The following is a 20,379-nucleotide window of genomic DNA, read 5'->3' on the forward strand; positions in this document are numbered from 1 at the left end:
AATATAGGATTAAAGACAGGATTCTTGGTAGTGTGGTGGACCAGCGGGATCTTGGTGTTCAATTGCATAGATTCCTCAAAGTTGCCACCCAAGTGGATAGGGTTGTTAAGAAAGCATGTGGTGTATCGAGTTTAAGAGCAGCAAGGTTTTGTTGCAGCTCTACAAAACCCTGGTGAGACCACACTCGGAATATTGTGTCCAATTCTGGTCGCCCTATTATAGGAAAATGCAAAGGCTTTGGAGAGGGTGCAAGTAAGGTTTACCAGGATGCTGCCTGGACTGGAGGGCTTGTCTTACAAAGAGAGATTGACTAAGCTTGGACTTTTCTCTCTGGAGAAAAGGAGCAAGAGAGGAGACCTGATCAAGGTGTGCAAGGTAATGAGAGGCATGGATAGAATTGATTGCCAGAGATTTTTCTCCAGGGCAGGATTGACCGCCACGAGGGGTCATCATTTTAAGATATTAGGAGGAAGGTAGAGAGGAGATGTCAGAGATAGGTTCTTTACGCAGAGAGTCGTGAATGCATGGAATGCATTGCCAACAGTGATGGTGGAAACAGAGTCATTAGGGATATTTAAGCAACTGCTGGATATGCACATGGACAGATGTGAATTGAGGGGTGTATAGGTTAAGTTATTTTATTTTGGATTAGGATTGATCTTTGGTACAACATCATGGGCAGAAGGGCCTATTCTGTGCTATAATCTTCTGTGTTCTATGTTCAAGATGGTCAATGATTTATTTACTAAGTTATATAAATATTCTCATACCCATTAACAATAATTCACAAGCACACAACAGTGCATAAAATCTGTTATGATTTTGGCAAATTTTAACTTCGATAATCTGATTGTTACACCTGAGATCTTTCACAACTTAAAATGGTTTTAAAGAAGGACAAATGTGAACCTGAACACAGGTGGAGGTAAGTCGAAAGGGCGATATGGAATTTAAAACATTAAAACTGCCTGCTTTTTTTTTTCAAAAAACATTGAAAAAGATATTGACAAATTTGCATCTCTTATTTAAATTCATATTCGTTTTGATACTTTTGATACATGTTAAGAGATGAAAGGCTCTGCTCCAAGTTATCTACCTTTGAAAGACAATGAAGCCAGACTCAGGAAAACACACTGAACTTCATTTCATGTAACATTGTTGTAGAAAAGGGGAGAGAAAAAAATGAATTTGTAATAACAAGAGCTGGGCATTTCCCTATCTTTCCCTGTTTGCTCCTCATGATGTAGAAGTTAACACCTAGTCAGAAAGCAAATTGAGGAAATAATCATTCACTCAGAACTCAGATATCCCAAACTTCACCACTGCTGAGGATACCAGTCAACAATTAAACAATTATGAATTTAGATTAAGAAACTTAACACCTCAAGGAGTCTATGGACTTTTAAACTGTATAGCTGTTCTACTTAATATTTGTACTAGACTCTGTGTCTTTTAAACTTATTGTGCATATGTTTGATGTTACATTTTTATTATTTGTTAGTGTGTCAAAAAATTCCTCTTTCTTTCACTGAACAAAACCTTATAATTGACTCCTTCATTGACATGTAATAGAGCTGTGTGTTAGAAAAGAATTGTTGTGACCAACTGAGAGTGAGTTAGAAAGAGGGAAACCAAACCACTTTTCCTCACCTGGTCATAACAAAGGACAATGCAGCACCCATTTTGACACATGTCCTTATTCATCACAATGTATCTCCAGCTTGCCTCATAAAATGAGAGAAATTTGGTCATCTTGCAGTGGATCACTAATTGTCCACATATCAATTTGAAACAGAGATATACAAAGGAAGAGGCGCAAGCCATTTGTGTTGATTTTAATGAAGAGACATCACTGGTGATTGATGATAAATTAACTGTTACAGAGAAAGGGCCTACCTTACTGCAGGTTTAACTGTTCATACCTACGTTTTGAGCTGGTGATGACACCAACAATAGTATGGAGGTATTTGCCTCCTCACATATTGAATGAGAAGGTGTTGTGTACAACTTTTGGAGTCCAATACCAAGAAATGTATTGCAATCTCCTTAACAAGTTAAGTTGTGAGAATAGAGAGAATAGAGGATATCTATGCTATATGTTATATGCTGTCAGCAATTCTGTATATGATAATAAAAGCACAACCTGCACAGGAGACCAAATGAAAGAGCAATAGATACATTAGGAGCATTATTAATGTTTCCACTGCTATTGTGAAATTTGGAAATTTCAAAATGATCTTTAGAAGTGATATACATGGCACAAATGTTAGTTGGTTGGCAATCATGTCAATGCTAATTCTGATGAAGGATCACTGGATTTGAAACATTAACAGTGGTTTCTCCCCACAGACATTGCCAGACCTATTGAGTTTCACCAACAATTTCTGTTTTTGTTTCAGATCTCCAGCATGCACAGTTCTTTGTTTTATCATACAAATATCGTGCAAAGGGGACATAACGTGAAACTCCAGAAACTGTCCGTTGAGTTATGGCTCATCCACAGAGAAATTTGACACTTATATGAAGCAAATGCACATCAAAAAGACATTAAACACATGTATCACCATTACACAATATTATACACCATTTACTATATCTTACAGTCTGCAAATCGCAAGTACAGAAAAGGTAATGTCAGCTGTGAGAAAAAGCAAGCAAAGCTTCTCTCTTTGGAGCTCTTGTCCGTATTTGCCTGATGACCATTCAAGTTGACAGTACAGTTTTTGTTATCACTGGGTAGTGCATTGGAGTTGACCAACTGTCCACTGCAGGTTTTCATGCCTGACATGAGACATCTCAGGCATAGTATCCATGGCTAGACTCTGCTCTTTATGCATTGCTTCTCTACCTTTCAAGATGGCTACCTGCTTTAAGAGGTAATTGCTCACTATGAATCACTTGTTGTGCTCCACTATGTTTAATCAGTTATGAACATAATGGAGACAAAAGACAAGCTTCCTCCAAATGACTTTTAGCATGAATGTCAAAATTATGTCATTCATCTAGCTCAATACTCAATTAAATACTTACTTTTTGGTTTGCTGGAGGAATGCTGCTTGTGATAATCAAAATAAGCCTTAATAAAATTATCATTATCATTATTTTGGAGTATCTGCGTATATTCTTAAATAAAATAAAATAAATAGCGCTCCCTGAAATAGGTTAGACCTGAAATTGTGTTGCTGTAGTATAAGCAGGTAAACTAAAATGGCGATACCATTCATTTCCTTAAGTATCTGGATTAAATATCTTTTCACTTACCTTGCTGGACATTTTTTACACTGAATTAAAACAAAGAACCACCACTCAACTGAATTTAAACACGCAATCCAAAGACACCAACAGAATAGTTCTGAAAATGTTTAATTTGGATTGGATCAGAGTTCATAAATATATCTTTATATACAGTGATTGCCTAAATTATACATTCTCTTCAAAATTAAAGAATTAGCAATGGGCAGATTACCATTTCATTTATACAAGCCAAAAAATATCTCATATTCTGTTTATCACATATTCATGCAAAATTACATATGTGTAAAGTACAGGATTTATTACTGTATATAAGTGAAACAAATCTGCCTGATGCAAATTGCTTCACTTCGTGCTGATGAGTTCCAGCTAAAATAAATTAAAACAATTAATTAAGGTTACACCAATCTTTAATTATTTCTTCCATTAGTTCCCTTGTTTTTAGTTCTACACAGTTTGGCACAGCTCATCATTGGCATGAACTCAAAACTAATTCACTTTTGACTCAATTTGATTATAACCATTTGTATGTAATTGAAAGTGATGCTTTGCCAGATGAGTCATTTTGAAGGAGTTTCATGTTTTTCAAGTTCCTGGTTCATGGTGTTATTGCACTGGTATTACATATTATATTGCTCATGCATTGCATAAGTGTATGGCTCGCAAAAAAATTGACCAACCTCTGTCTCACTGGAGGTGTAAATCTACTGAAGAGCAACCAAAGTTTGAGAAGTCATATCTTGTACCAAAGACTTTTTTCTACTATTTATAATTTCATCTTAACCATCATAGTTGGCCTTGTTTGAAATACATTGTCCAAAGCAATGAATTTGGATAAACTCAAAACTTCTTATTCTAACTTCTAATCTTAAGAGCACAGAATATGAATTTCTTGTGATTGATGAGTCTGAGGTCATAGTTTTTTTTTAATCATGGAGGCTGAGTGTTTTTAGATCCTGTAGCCAAATTTACACGATCTTACCAAAATCTCTGTCAGGGATCACCAAAGACTAAAATTGATCTAAATAGACAATTTTCTGATCAATGAGAAAGCACCTCTGAATCATCATTAATACATTCTTCCTTTCTCATTGATTGGATATTTTGTCCAAATCCTGCAATGAAATCAATTATGACATACCAATTTTGACTGTTGGACATATAAAGAATATTAACTCTTGATATCAGATAAACTCCAAGTTATCTAGATGAAAATTATTCAATAATAATGAATCTACTCTTGAAATATAGATCAATATATACACACCATTGCTAATATTTGACCAATAATGACACTCATTCCTACTTTAGGGTCAAATTGTAATTAGACTTTGCAACTTCTTGTTCAATATTCCTTTGATATAATAATATTGCACTTCCCACTATTGTTTGTACATGCATTTGTCTACATAACTAGAATAACTACAATTCAAAAGTAATTCATTGGCTGTGCAGTGCAATGGAACATCCTGAGGACATGAAAGGTGCTACATAAATGCAAGTTATTTCTTACCTTCACTAAATGAAATATATTTATGAATTTAAAATGAGCAGATTTGAAACATCTTAATTTTCTTCCTGTTGTTAGGACTTTATTGGTAAACTGGGAAATGAGACTGATGTTGTCGTAGATGTGACCAAGTACTGTTCTGCTGCTGCACGAAAGAGAATAGTTTGCACTGTATAAAATGGAACTTGAGAGAAATACTACAGCAATGAGATGAAAATAGGCCACAGAATACTTAAAGAATGTTATCATATGATGATTGAAAGCGCTACAGGGAACAAGACAGATTTCAAAGATCTTTGTAAAAAATTGGTGTGACCTTAAATGGGATATTTTAGATCAAGCACATGATGTTTATTATTATATAGTCATTCCATTTTTCTCAAGATTTATACAGATCAAATGATCACATAGAGGAGTCTAATGAACCTCATATATAATATATTTAATTATATGAAAGATTTTTTGACTGTATCTTCTCCTGTGTAATGCATCTGTATTGCAGTTTATAAGGATGCCTCCCTTCAGTCTGACTGTATATAGAAATTCTCTTTTATATATTGCCATATTTCCATTATAATCATGCCTTACTGCATTGCTTTGTGCCAGATGCCAATATTCTTCCTGGCAGTGGAGCGTTTTTTCCCTCTCCAGACCTAGTCTTTGTGGATATCCTCACTCCTCACGATCTTGTAGATCACCCAGTAGAAAATATTAAAAATCAAGAAGACAAGGGGAAAAGCCACTCGTGATACTGTGTCAATTCGTTTTGCTCGGTGGATGAAAAGTTTCCTTGTCTCATCAGATGATTTGGCCGGAGGTGAAGACGACTTTGCTGTATTGTTATTGCCCTTAATGGCAACTCCATCCTTCGCTTGCAGGCAAGCAGGTCCCATTCCATATGCAGTGAAGCTGAAACGGCCTTCCACCACCTCATCCTCCTGGAACAAATGAGAAGAATTGAGATCATGAAAGCCCTCTAACCTTTTTTACACATGGGATGTTTCAGCAGAATTTGCAGAAAGTTGAAAGTTCAAGTGCAATTACTGGCTTAGTGCAGTTCGAAATAGTTTCATTACTGACATTGGTGTGTTTTTCTGATCTAGATACACTTTAGGTTATGAGCCTGATCTGACATTGACTGAATATTTTATAAAAATTGACTCCGATCCAGAATGCTTCCCCCAGGAGACCTCAAACGAATGCTTTAACAAGTGTTGTTAAGATAAACAGACAAAATGAATTGAAAATAAGCAACACAACAATGAAATTATCTGTTCATTGAAATGTAACCAAGAATACATTTTTGAAAATAATTTCCATGAATTGCTGTGAGTCGAGATCCTATTGATGAAAAGAATAAAGAACAATCCTCACAGGAACAGGCCTTTTGGCACTCCAACCCCATTTTGCCCTTCCATTCTAAATCTGTGTTCACTTTACAGGATCTGTACCTTTTGTTCCCTATCCCTCCAGAACATTTCCAACCACTTTGCCTCATTTTTCGGTCTCAGGAACATTGCTGCTTGCTTCTCTCCCTTTCTGTTCATCGGTGTCTATTTATGTAGCTAGGAGATCATCGAATGCCTCCCCAGCCCTAAGCCAATTATAACTCATGTCTACTTGTTCATAGCAATCATTATTTATCCATTAGAACCCGCAAAAACTTCTTTCTTCAAAAGAAAAATAATTCTCATCCATTTTTCAAATGTATCTATGGCTTGGCCCTGCCCTATTTTTTTAATTGCCTCCAAGACATCTTTTAATTCTAGTCTTTGGAACTTCATTACTAATGGCCGTGCATTCAGACTCCTAGGCCCTAAACTCTGAAATTCCCTCTCTATCATCCCATCTGACCTTTCTCCTCTAAGACATTTTTAAAGTCTACATCCTTGGTTATATTTTGCTAGTCTCAACTAGTGTATGATATGGGTGGCATGGTGGTTAGCATGGTGCCTCACAATGCCACAGACCAGAATTTGATTCCGGGCTTGGGGTGACTGTGGTATGGAGTTTGCACATTCTCCGAGTCTGGGTGAGTTTCTGCTGGATGTTCTGGTTTCGTCCCACAGTCCAAAGATGTGCAAGTTAAATGGATTGGCCATGCTAAATTTCCCTGTAGTGTCCCTGGATATGTAGGCTAAGTGGATTAGCCATGGCAAAATGCAGAGTTACAGAGATAGGGTGGGGCTAGGTGGGATGCTCTTCAGCAGATTGATGAAGACATGATGGGCTGAATGGCCTCTATCTGCTCTATAGTAATTCTATGTTGCTTTTTGGAGAATTGATAATCTGTCAGTTGTTACCTATTCCTACCTTACCATACTATCAAGGGCGCTACACAAATGCAGAAATGTTCAATCGTTCTCTTGATATATGGTGCTGAGGGATCACAATATTTATCAGAACATTTTCCTGTTGAACCGAGTGACAATTAAAACAACGTAAAGCTTCTTTTTTCCTTTCGAGAGTCTGACCATGGTACCTGTGGGCATTGACTCCATTTTCTCCTGACCCACAGTCCTTTCTCTCCACTTAGTCTCTGCCGGGTATTTAATTTTGATCCCTAATTATCACGCCTTACAAAACCTGTGAGATTTCACTTATTCTGATCTTTATGGGAAAATGCTTAACCTTGACATCATTGAAATTTAAAGCAGTAATTCCAGTGTTACGAGTTGAACATTGAGCCATCCCTCTATTCCATACTTTAAAAAATGTGTGTAATTTTCAATTTTCTCCTCTTTTGTCCCATGTCCTTGTCTGGTCTTCCAACCATTTACATGTGTTGATGGATGAACAATGAGCTGTCCTTGTATTGGTGCCTGATTTATGTCAGTTGTCGGCTCTATGATGTACAGTTATAAATAGCTGCAATGCAGGCAGTTCATTTCCAGAAGACATTCATTCAGGCCTTAATTTTGATTCATAACTTCACCTTTGATTAAATCAGAACTAATCCCTTCTGTAATGCCTGCCCTATATGACTGCTGTGCATGTCGGACCTGGATATACTACCACTGGAGCAGTGAGAACAAGGAATTGAGTACCAGGCACTATAAGGACAAATAACAGGCAAATATAAAGGGTAATGGAGACAAAAGGAATGGGAATATTAGATACAGTGAAATACCAGGCACAATAAATGCATGACAAAGGCAAAGAGAATCCCAAACAGAATTGAATGGAGGGAGTCATGGAAATGTACAGCAGGGAAACAGACACTCTGGTCCAACTCGTCCATGCCGAACAGCTATCCCAACCCAATCCAGTCCCACCTTCCAGCTCCTGGTCCAAATCCCTCCAAACCCTTCCTATTCATATACCCACCCAAATGCCTCTTAAATGTTGCATATGTACCAGCCTCCACCACTTCCTCTGGCAGCTCATTCCATACACGTACCCCCTCTGTATGAAAAAGTTGTCCCTTATGTTTCTTTTATATCTTTCCCCTCTCACCCTAAACCTTTGCCCTCTAGTTCTGGACTCTCCGACCCCAGGGAAAAGACTTTGTCTATTTATCTTATCCATGCTACTCATGATTTTATAAACCTCTATAAGGTCACCCCTCAACCTCCGATGCTTCAGGGAAAACAGCCCCAGCCTGTTCAGCCTCTCCCTATTGCTCAAATCCTCCAACCCTGGCAACATCCTTGTGGATCTTTTCTGAACCCCTTCAAATTTCACAACATCCTTTCGATAGGAAAGAGACCAGAATTGCAAACAATATTCCTAACTAATGTCCTGTACAGCCGCAATATGATCTCCAAACTCCTGTACTCAATACTCTGACCAATAAAGGAAAGCATACCAAACATCTTCTTCACTATCCTATTTACCAGCATATCTACTTTCAAGGAGCTATGAATCTGCACTCCAAAGTCTGTTTGTTCAGCAACACTCCCTAGGACCTTCCCATTAAGTGCATAATTCTTGCTCTGATATGATTTTCCAAAATGCAGCATCTCACATTTATCCAAATTAAACCCTATCTGCCACTCCTCAGCCCATTGGCCCATCTGCTCTAGATCCCATTGTCCTCTGAGGTAACCTTCTTCACTGTCCAGTACACCTCCAATTTTGGTGTCATCTGCAAACTTACTAACCAAACCTCCTATGTTCAAATCCAAATAATTTATATAAATGATGAAAGGCAGTGGACCCAGCACTGATCCTTGTGGCATACCACTGGTCACAGGCCTCCAGTCTGAAAAGCAACCCTCCACCACCACCCTCTGTCTTCTACCTTCAAGTTAGTTCTGTATCCAAATGGCTAGTTCTCCCTGTATTCCATGAGATCTAACCTTGTTAACCAGTCACCCATGGGGAACCTTGTCAATCACCTTACTGAAGTCCATATAGATCATGTCCACACTCTGCCCTCATCAATCCTCTTTGTTACCTCTTCAAAAAACTCAATCAAGTTTGTGAGAGATGATTTTCCACGCGCAAAGCCATGCTGGCTGTCCTGAACCAGATCTTGCTTTTCTGAATACATATAAATCATGTCCCTCAGGATTCCGTCCAACAATGTGGGCGGCACGGTGGCACAGTGGTTAGCACTGCTGCCTCATAGCGCCAGAGACCCGGGTTCAATTCCCGCCTCTGGCGACTGTCTGTGTGGAGTTTGCACGTTCTCCCCGTGTCTGCGTGGGTTTCCTCCGGGTGCTCCAGTTTCCTCCCACAGTCCAAAGATGTGCAGGTCAGGTGAATTGGCCATACTAAATTGCCTGTAGTGTTAGGTAAGGGGTAAATGTAGGGGTATGGGTGGGTTGCGCTTCGGCGGGTCGGTGTGGACTTGTTGGGCCGAAGGGCCTGTTTCCACACTGTAATGTAATCTAATCTAATAATCTAATCTAATGTGTCCTTCACTGATGTAGGTTCACCAGTCTATGACTCCCTGGCTTGTCCTTACCACCTTTCTTAAACAATGGCACCACATTAGCCAACTTCCGGTCTTCTGACACCTCACCTGTGACTATCGATGATACAAATATCTCAGCAAGGGGCCCAGCATTCACTTCTCTAGCTTCCCATAGAGTTCTAGGGTACACCTGATCAGGTCCTGGGGATTTATCCACTTTTCTGCATTTCAAGACATCCAACACTTCCTCCTCTGTAATATGATATTTTTCAAGATGCCACCATCTATTTCTCCACTTTCTATATCTTCCATGTCCTTCTCCATAGTAAATACTCATTCAGTATCTCCGCAGGCTGCCTTGTTGATCTTTGAGGGGCTCTATTCTATTCATAGTTACCTTTTTGTCCTTAATGTATTTGTAAAAATCCTTTGGATTCTCCTTCACCCTATTTGCCAAAGCTATCACATGTCCTTTTTTTGCCCTCCTGATTTCCCTCTTAAGTATACATCTTTATACTGTTCTAAGGATTCATGCTATCTCTCCTATCAGTACCTGACATATGGTTCCTTCTTTTTCTTAGGCTAAACCTCAACCTCTCCAAACATCCAGAATTCCCTACAATCACCGGCCTTTCCTTTCTCCCTATCAGGAATATACTTTCTCTGGATTCTTGTTGTCTCATTTCTGAAGGCTTCCCATTTTTCAGCCGTCCCTTTACCTGTGAGCATCTGCCCCCATCTTGCGAATACTGTCAAAATTAGCCTTCCTTCAATTTAGAACTTCAACTTTTAGATCTGGTCTATCCTTTTCCATCACTATTTTAAATCTAACAGAATTATGGTCGCTAGCCCCAAAGTGCTCCCCCACTGACACCTCAGTCACCTGCCCTGCCTTATTTCCCAAGAGTAGGTCAAGTTTGCACCTTCTCTAGTAGGCAATCCACATACTGAATCAGAAAATTTTCTTGTACACACTTAACAAATTCCTCTCCATCTAAGCCCTTAACACTATGGAAGTCCCAATCAATGTTTGGAAAGTTAAAATCCTTACCATACTATTCTTACAGATAACTGAGATCTCCTTATAATTTGTATCTCAGTTTCGCACTGTTCATTAGAGGGGTCTATAATAAAATTCCAATAAGGTGATCATCCCTTTCTTATTTCTCAGTTCCACTCAAGAGTCATTGGCAGAAATGGAACAAAGAATCTAACAAAATAGCAGATATAAGATGAACTAGTGTGCCCAAGTAATGGGAATTTGATGTCAAGAAATATCAGGAACAATAAGTAGAAAATTAAAGTCATACTTCTTGCAAGCACTAAAATACTGAGTTCAACCAACAGAAACATAGTGTACAAGGTGTGACAATCCAGACCTAATGAAAAACTTGACATCAGTAGCAGCAATGCACAGGCAGAGAAATAAGGGGCATTAATAGCAGCAAATAGAAGCACAAGCAACTGAAATAATATTTACACACACCAGAAATGCAAGGAATAGGCTATGGAAATACTGTGCACAAGCAGCAGGACTAACGAGTGCAAGTAGCAAAAATACTGATAGCAGGCGTTAGTAAGACTGTGTACAGCAACTGAAATACTGAAAACAAGCATAAAACATATTGCATAGAGTCAAATGCTGAACATAAGCGGTGTAAAGATCTCATACAAACAACATGAATACTGATTTAAAATATTGTGTCCAAGCGACAGGAATACTGATCACTAATGGAAAAAGCATTGTAAGAATGCAGATTAAATACAGATATAAGGAGGCTGCTTATTGTATACAAGCAGCAGGAATATTGATAATACCTTTTAAAAATAATGTGCAAGCAGTGGGAATGCTGAACACAGGAAGTTACAAATACTGTGTACAAATTGAAAGGCAGTGTAAATACTGGGCATAAGCAGCTTCTATACTGATAGCCTGTGCAAATACTGTGTACAGCAGAAAACAAGATTGGGGGGGGGGGGGGGAATCCCATGTACAGTTTAAGGAAATACTCATAACAGGGGGTATAAGAACCATGTAGTTCTGCGTTAGTACTGATTATAACCGATATAGTTGCTGTATACAAGCAATAGGAATATAAATAACAAGCGGTATAAAGGTTGTGTGCAAGCAGTGGGAATATTTATAGACAAGTGGTATGAAAGTTTTGCATAACCAACATGAATATTGGTAACAACCAATAAATATATTGTGTTATAATCGCAAGTATAATTCTATTATGATAGTAATTAGCAGTATAAATGCCATGCACAAGCTGCAGACATACTTATAACAAGCAACATAGATACTGTGTGCAATCAATCCTAAAACTGATAATAGGCAAGGCAAACACCATGGAAAAGTAATTAGAAAGCTGAGTGCAAATTGTATAAATATTGCATAAAAGCATCAACAATAATACATTAAAAGTATTTGTACACCAACAGGAATGGTGAAAACAAGCAATAGTGTGCAATCAGCTTACATAATGATAAGAATAAATATTATGTTCAAACAGCAGGTGTACTGATAACAAGCAGAATATATATTTTACACAAGCAACAGCAATATTAATAATAAGTTGCATATAAAAGCAGCAGGATAGCAAACAGAATAACGTGCAAAAGGTGAGAATACTGATAACAAGCAAAATAAATATTGTGTGCCATCATCTCATTCATAGATAACTCATAGTATAAACACTGCATAAGCAGAATAAACACTGATAGCCAGTGGAATAAATGTTGTGTACAACTCCTGGGATTACTGATTAAAATCAGTAGAAACATTGTGTATGAAAAAAAACTAAAGTACTGATCACAAGCTGAATATATATATAGTGTAAAGTCAGCAGTAAACAGAAGGAATACTGATAACAAACAGAATTAAAACTGTGCACATGAAGCAACAATACTGATGATATACAAAGAATTATTGCATACAAGATGCAGTACTGGTAATAAGTGGTATAAATACTATGTAGAAGTGCTGAATGCAAGAAACAGAAACACTGTGCACAAGTGATTGCAATTCTGATAACAAGCAGTATAAAGACCATATACAAGCTGTTTAAATAATGATAAAGCAGATGATAAGTATCATGTACAAGCAGGCTAACTACTGGTAACAGTATATAATACTATATACAAGCAGCATCACAGTCATATAGATAACAAGCAATATAGGTTGTGTGCACGAGCCATGGGAATACTGGTAATAAGTGGTATAAATATTGTTTACAAATACCAGGTAAACTGATAACAAGCAGAATAAACATAATATCCGCCATTGCGAATACTAATAAAAAGCAGAATAAATACTGCTTAGATCAGAAAACAATTGTTTACAAGCAGCAGCATTACTGTTAAAAATAGTATGAATGTCTGTACAAGCAGAAATAGTACTGTTAACAAGCGGTATAAATATCTGTACAAACAGAGTTAATACTAATAACAAGTAGTATAAATATCTGTACAAGCAGAGGTAATACTTTTAACAAACCCAGTATAAATATCTGTACAAGCAGAAGCTGATAATAAAGAAGAATAAATTGTGTACAAGCGTCAATACCCATGAGTATGGATATAAATACTGTTTACAACCAGTGGGAATGATAATGATAAACAGAATAAAGGCTGCATATAAGCAGGAGGTATACTGATGAGAGGTATAAATATTGCATCCCATAGTGAGAATATGGATAAAAAGCAGAATAAATATTGCATAAAGACAGAATTAATATTTTATAAAATAGCAGCGTTACTGATAACAAATTGTATAATTACTAGATTCAGTCAATTTAGATAATGATAATTACTAGAATAAATATTATGTAAAAGCAATGGCAATGCAGATAACAGTAAACTACAGTGTACAAGCAGCTCATATATGGATGATACACAGTAACAATACCACGCACAAGCAGGAGAAGACTGATTATAAGCGGAGTAGATACTAAGCACAATTTATGGGATTACTGATTAGAAGTAGTAGCAGAATATATCTTGCGCACAACCAAAAGTGAATACACATAACAAGCCAAAAACTGTGTACAAGCTACAGGAATGCTGAGGATAAGCTAGCAAATACTGTGTACAAGACTGGCTGCGTAAAAGCAGCTTAAATAATAACAATGCACAAAATAAAATGTACACGCGGAATCAGTTCTTTATAAGGTGCAACAATACTGAGAACAAGAAGTATGAATAGTCTTTAAAAGCCATCTGATAAAAGAGAATAAATGCTGTGTAAGAGAAGTGGAGTGCATAAGTAGCATGAATACCTTGCACAAATAGCTTTAATACTAATAAGAAGTGACTACAAGCAACAACGATACTGATAAAAGTCAAAATATATTGTCTGCAAATTTGTAGCAAACCTGACAACAAATGATATAAATATTGTGTACAAGTAGTGGAAGGATTATGAACAAGTGTTATAAATATTGTGAACAAGCTGAATTAAAAACTGTAACCAATACTGGTAACAAGCAGAATAAATATTGTGTGCAAACTGTTGCAATACTGATAATAAGTGACACAAATCTAGTATATAAGCAGCATAAATACAGATACTAAGCAGAGTAAGTTATTTACATGCAGCAGCCATGGTGATAGTAAGTGTTTCTAAATATATTGTACAAATAGTTATAACATCAATTACAAGCAAAGTAAGTGCTGTGTCTAGTGTTATGTATGCTGATAAAAAGCAGAATAAACATTGCATAAGTGCAGCAGTAACATTGATAATAAGCAAAATAAATATTGTGCATAGATAGCTGCAATATAGATAACAAATGGTCTAAATACTGAATACAAGCAGTTGTAATACTTTTTTAAAAAGTCATGAAAATACTTGCTTTAAGCAGTAGTGATAACAAGTAGAATTAATTCTGTGTAAAAGCAGTTTAAATACTGTTAATAAGCAAAGTAAATAATTTGTACAAGCAACATGAACATTGATAATTAGTGGAGTAAATATTGCATGTGAACATTAGGAATATTGACAACAAAGAACATATAGGAGCACTAAAATAATGGTAACAGGGGGAGTAAATAGTGTTCAAACAGCTGCAATGCTGTTAACTGTTAAATACTGTCAACAGACAGAATAAATACTGTGTACAATGTGAGATAATAATCAAATTACAGAAATGTTACAGTGTAGAAAGAGACTATTTAGCCCACTGCACCAGTACTTCAAATGAACTTCATTGCCTACTGTCAATCTCCTTTCTTCCTATACCTTTGCACACTACTCTTATTCAAATAATTATCCAATATTTTCTCTTGAATGCCTCAATTGAACCTGCCTCCACCACACCTACAGGCAATTCATTTAATGCCCTAAATATTCACTGTCAGAAATAGTTCTTCCCCACCTCACGTGTTACTTCTTGTGCCCTGTAGTTCTTAATCAGGAATAGGCTCTTGCAATCTAATCTATCTGGACCCATGATTTTGAGAACTTCTTATAGATCTCCCCTTTGCCTTCTTCTATCCCAGGAGAACAGACTCAACTGTTCCGAATACACCCAATGAATTATTCTTCATGGCTATATCCATGGAATCCAACAATCCCAATCTACATGACAATTAAAGTCACGCACGATTTATATACTAGTTGGCAGATATGAAACAAAAGTTAGTCACTTGTGTGGCACTGCCGGGATCCGCAAGTGGACCCCAGCTATTCAGAATCCACCTTAATGATTTTGTTGAGGGAACTAAATGTAATAAGTATCTCCAAGCTACAGATCACACAAAGCTGGGTAGGAGAGTGAACTGTGAAGGGTGTGCAAAGAGTATTGAGTGAGTGGGCAAATGCATGGCAGATGAATTATAATGCGGATAAATTTGAGCTTATCCACTTTGGTTGCTAAAAAAAAGACACGCAGCTTGTCATCGGAATGATAATAGGTTGGGAAAGGGGAAAATGCAAGAAAACCTGGCTGTCTTGGTACATCAGTCGCTGAAAGTAAGCATTCAGGTGCAGCAGGTGGTGAAGAGGCAAATGATATGTTGGCCTTCATAGCAAGAGGATTTGAGTACAGGAGCAGTGATGTCTTGCTACAATGATGTAGGGTCTTGGTGGGATCACATAACTACAATATTACGAAAAGAAAAACTGTATTGAGTTGTGCAGATGCAGGTGAGGGGGATGGGGGCTGGGGGGGCTATGTGGAGATGAGAGGCAACTTTATACTTCTGGAGCCAGAGGGTGAAGGAATGTTTTGGCTTCCCAAAATAACTTGATCCATCCCATCTTAATCCCTTATGCTCTGCTCACTCCCTACATCTTGGCATGTAGCAACACTTAAAAGCCCTTGATAGCTGAGCTGTGTTATGCCCCTGATTGGCACATGAAGCTTGCTTGATTTATTTTGGCGAGGTGTATCTGAAGTTTCAATGCTGCGCTTATCCAAAATCATATCTAGCAAATACTGGAGCTCTATTTTGAAACAGGAATAAATAACCAATTTGAGAACATTGGTAAGCTATTATACTTTCAACAGGATTGAGTGATACTTCTCTGCTCAAATCACCTTCCTTAGCAGGAAGGTTATAATATTATTATACTTCGCAATATTGTAATTTGATGGCACTTACACTATCTTGAGTTCTATTTGAAGGCTCAAGGATTTGAATGAATAAAACTAAAGAAAAAGACTTAGCAGACACAAAGTGACAATTTATTTGTTCTTTAAACCAATCTCATACATGAAAACGAGTGTAGAGTTTGAGATTTATCGGTTGACTTCCCAAGAGAATATTTAAAATTTAGCCAAATCAGGTAGTTCATTCTCCAAAAAATGCTATTGTATATTAGTCAATTTAAAAAACAAGTTTTCAACAACATATAAAACCAGTGCAAACAAGAAAATCTGGTAAACGCTCATTGAGCTGAAATGTTAACTCTATTTCTCTCTTCAATGATGCTACTAGACCTGAAGGGTTTTGTTGTATATGGGTCTAAAATAGTTAATGCTGAGAAGTGCAATAAGTACCACCCACTTTGATGATGTCATACAGACATGGAGGCAGAATAGCTTAGATCCTAAAGGATGAAACCTAATATCTAGAACTCCTCAAAGTTTCTGTGAGAATGTCTATCATATCAATGCAATTTGTAGTTAACAGGTATGTAGTTATCACAATGTAACTAGCTGCAAATGTGCAATAAACTACTTCCTGTTCAATTCAAGAGACTCTTGTAGTTGGACCAGTCATAGGATTTTTCTCTATCACACATGAAAAAGTAGGTTGTGTATATTCTATACTTCAAGAGTATGGTGGCAGGGATCCTACTACGCGATGAGGCGCAGACTTTACTTAGTTACACATGCAACATGGTGAGCAACTGCAGTGGTCTGGAGATTTTACAGCATTTTCAGCCTCAGCTTTATGTCATCTGCTTATTTAGAGAGTCAGCAACAGGAAAGAGCCTTCAAAAACTTCACAAAGGAAACACTCACAGCAAGATTCAACAAAAAATAACTTGCAGTTATTTTTATTCATTCAGGAATGTGGGGTTTGCTGGCTGGGTCAGTAATTATTAGTTTTCCCTAGTTTTTGAGAAGATTTAGTGATCTTCCTTCTTAAACTGTTGCACTCAATTTGGTGAAGGTACATCCACAATGCCATTAAGAAAGGAGTTCCATGTATTGACCCAGCAACTGAAGGTGATATATTTCCACGTCAAGATAGTGGGTGGCATGGAGAAGAATTTGGAGATGCTAGTGTTCCCATGTCTTTTCAGCCCTTGTCCTCTGCGATGGCAATACTCATGTGTTTGCAAAGTTCTGTTTAAGGAGTTTTGGGGAATTTCTGCAGTGCATCTCATAGATGCTATTACTGAGTGTTGGTGGTGGAGTGCGTCCGTGGTTATGATACCAATCAAGCTGTTTTCTTAGTCCTGGATGGTGTCAAGCTTCTTGAATGTTGCTGGACCTGCACTCATTAAAGCAAACGGGGAGAATTACATCACAGCCCTGATTTGTGACTTGAAGATGGTGGGCAGGTTGCGGGGAGTCAAGAGGTGAGTTACCTGCTGCCGAATTCTTTCACTCTAACCTGTTCTTGCAGCCACAGTATTTACATGGCTAATTGAGTTCAGTCTCTGGTGAAACGTAGTATCCAGAATGTTGATGGTAATGCCATTGAATATCAAGGGGCCAATGTTTAGATTCTCTATTGTTGGTGATGGTCATTTTTTGGGAGTTGTATTGTGTGGATATAACTTGCTTCTGAAACACTGTGAGGGAACGGAGGGACGGCAGCTTCATAAAGAGTGGGACAGAGTGTGGAGGACGACGTCAAAATGAACAGGAGAAAGCATGGGAAAGAGAAGCTGGAGCACAAAGCATGAGAGGGACAGCTGATTATGAAACTGAATGAGAGAGTGGAGACAGCAGATTCTGAAACTGAATGAGCAAATGGGGTCAGCAGATTGTGAAACTGCACAAGACAGTGGGGATAGCAGATTCTGAAAATGCACGACAGGGTAGGGACATCAGATTCTGTAACTGAATAAGAGTGCAGACAGAAGATTCTTAAACTGAATGAGAAAGTGGAGACATCAGATTCTGAACCCGCACGAGACAGTGGAGAAAGCAGATTCTGAAACTGAATGATAGAGTGGGCACAACAGATTCTGAAACTGAATCTGAGTTGAGACAGAAGATTATGAAACTGCAGAGAGAGAGGAGACAGAAGATTCTGAAAATAAATGAGAGAGTGGGGACAGCATATTCTGAAACTGAATGACAAGAGTGGAGACATCAGATTCTGCAACTGAATAGCAGAGTAAAGACAGATTATAGTGAAAGTGAATGGGAGAGTGGAGCCAGAAGATTCTGAAAATGAATTAAAGAGGGGGGAATTCAGAATCTGAAATTGAATGACAAAGTGGAGACACCAGATTCTGAAACTGCACGAGAGTGAGGGGACAGCAGATTCTGAAACTGAAGGAAAGAGTGGTCACAGCAGATTCTGAAACTGAATGAGAGAGTGGTCACAGAAGATTCTGAAACTGAATAAAAGAGATGAGACATCAAATTCTGAAACTGCATGAGAGAGTGGGGACCGCAGAATCTGAAAATGAATGAAAGAGTGGAGACAGAAGATTCCAAAACTAAATAAGAGTGTGGGAATATCAGATTTTAAAACTGAATGACCAAGTAGAGTCAGACAATTCTGAAAATGAAGGAATGAGTGGGGACATAAGATACTGAAACTGCATGAGAGAGTGGGGACATCAGATTCTGAAACTGAACAAGAAAATGGCAGCATCAGATTCTGAAACTGCATGAGAATGTGGAGACAGAAGATCCAGAAACTGAATTAGAGAGTCGAGACAGAAGATTCTGAAACTGCACAAGAGAGTTGAGACAGAATATTCTGAAACTGAATGCAAGAGTGGAACATCAGTTTCTGAAACCTAATGACAGACTAGAGACAGACGATTCTGGAACTGAATCAGCGAGTGGAGACAGAAGATTCTGAAACAGAACAGAATGGGCAAAGCAGATACTGAAACTGCAGAGAAAGAGGAGACAGAAGATTCTGAAATTGAATAAGAGAGTGGGGACATCAGATCTGAAACTGAATGAGAGAGTGGGCACAGCAGTTTCTGAATCTGAAAGGGCGAGTGGGGACATCAAATTCTGAAACTGAATGAGAGAGTGGAGACATCAGAGTCTGAAACTGCACGAGAGAGTGGGGACACCAGACTCTAAAACAGCACGAGACAATGGGGATGTCAGGTTCTGAAACTGGATGACAGAGGAGAGACAGATGACTATGAAACCAAATGAGGGTGTGGAGACAAGATTCTGAAACTGAATGAGAGAGTATGGGCAGCAGATTCCAAAACTGAATGAGAGGTTGGGAACACCAGATTCTGAAACTGAATAAAAGGATGGGGACATCAGATTCTGAAATTGCACGACAAAGTGGAGACAGATGATTGTGAAACTAAAGTGACAGAGTGGAGATAGAAGATTCTGAAAGTACATGAGTGAGTGCAGACAGAAGATTCTAGAACTGAATGAGAAAGTGGGGACAGCAGATTCTGAAACTAAATAAAAAAGATGAGACATCATATTCTAAAACTGTATGAGAGAGTGGGGACAGCAGAATCTGGAAATGAATGAGAGAGTGGAGACAGAAGATTCTAAAACTGAATGAGAGAGAGGGAATATCAGATTCTAAAACTGAAAGACAGAGTAGAGTCAGACAATTCTGAAAATGAAGGAGTGAGTGAGTGAAACTGAATGAGAGAGTGGAGAGAGAAAATTCTGAAAGTACATGAGTGAGTGCAGACAGAAGATTCTGGAACTGAATGAGAGAGTGGGGACATCGGATTCTGAAACTGCATGCGAGTGTGGGGATAGCCCATTCTGAAACTGAATGAGAAAGTCGACACAGAAGATTCTGAAAGTGAATTACAGTGGAGACATCAGATTCTGAAACTGAATGACAGTGGAGACATCAGATTCTGAAACTGAATGAGAGTGTGGGGACATCAGATTCTGCAACTGAATGAGTGTGGAGACATCGGATTCTGAAACCGTGTGAGAGAGCGGGGCCATCATATTCTGAAACTGAATGAGAGAGTAGAAATAGATGATTCTTAAGATGAATGAGAGTCGAGACAGAAGATTATGAGACTGAATGAGAGTGTGGGCACAGCAGATTCAGAAACTGACTGAGAGAGTGGCAACAGCAGATTCTGAAATTGAACAAAAGAGTGGGGACA

The 20,379-nt window shown here is 38.0% G+C and overlaps 1 protein-coding gene across 4 annotated transcripts in view; it reads right to left on the reverse strand.

Annotated features, from left to right (window-relative positions):
* Positions 1–3,353: 3,353 nt before the first annotated feature.
* Positions 3,354–20,379, reverse strand: part of glra1 (glycine receptor, alpha 1) — a 168,825-nt gene continuing 151,799 nt past the window's right edge. For all 4 annotated transcript variants that reach the window (XM_043703245.2, XM_087995196.1, XM_043703247.2 and 1 more), the window contains one exon: positions 3,354–5,700. In XM_043703245.2, the coding sequence (XP_043559180.1) occupies positions 5,416–5,700 (285 nt within the window). In that variant the 3' untranslated portion in view covers positions 3,354–5,415. The remainder of the gene's footprint in view (positions 5,701–20,379) is intronic.

Source organism: Chiloscyllium plagiosum, unplaced genomic scaffold (assembly GCF_037043375.1).
Source record: "Chiloscyllium plagiosum isolate Xiang-an unplaced genomic scaffold, Cpla_swu_hap1 HiC_scaffold_16, whole genome shotgun sequence".
Classification (NCBI taxonomy): domain Eukaryota; kingdom Metazoa; phylum Chordata; class Chondrichthyes; order Orectolobiformes; family Hemiscylliidae; genus Chiloscyllium; species Chiloscyllium plagiosum.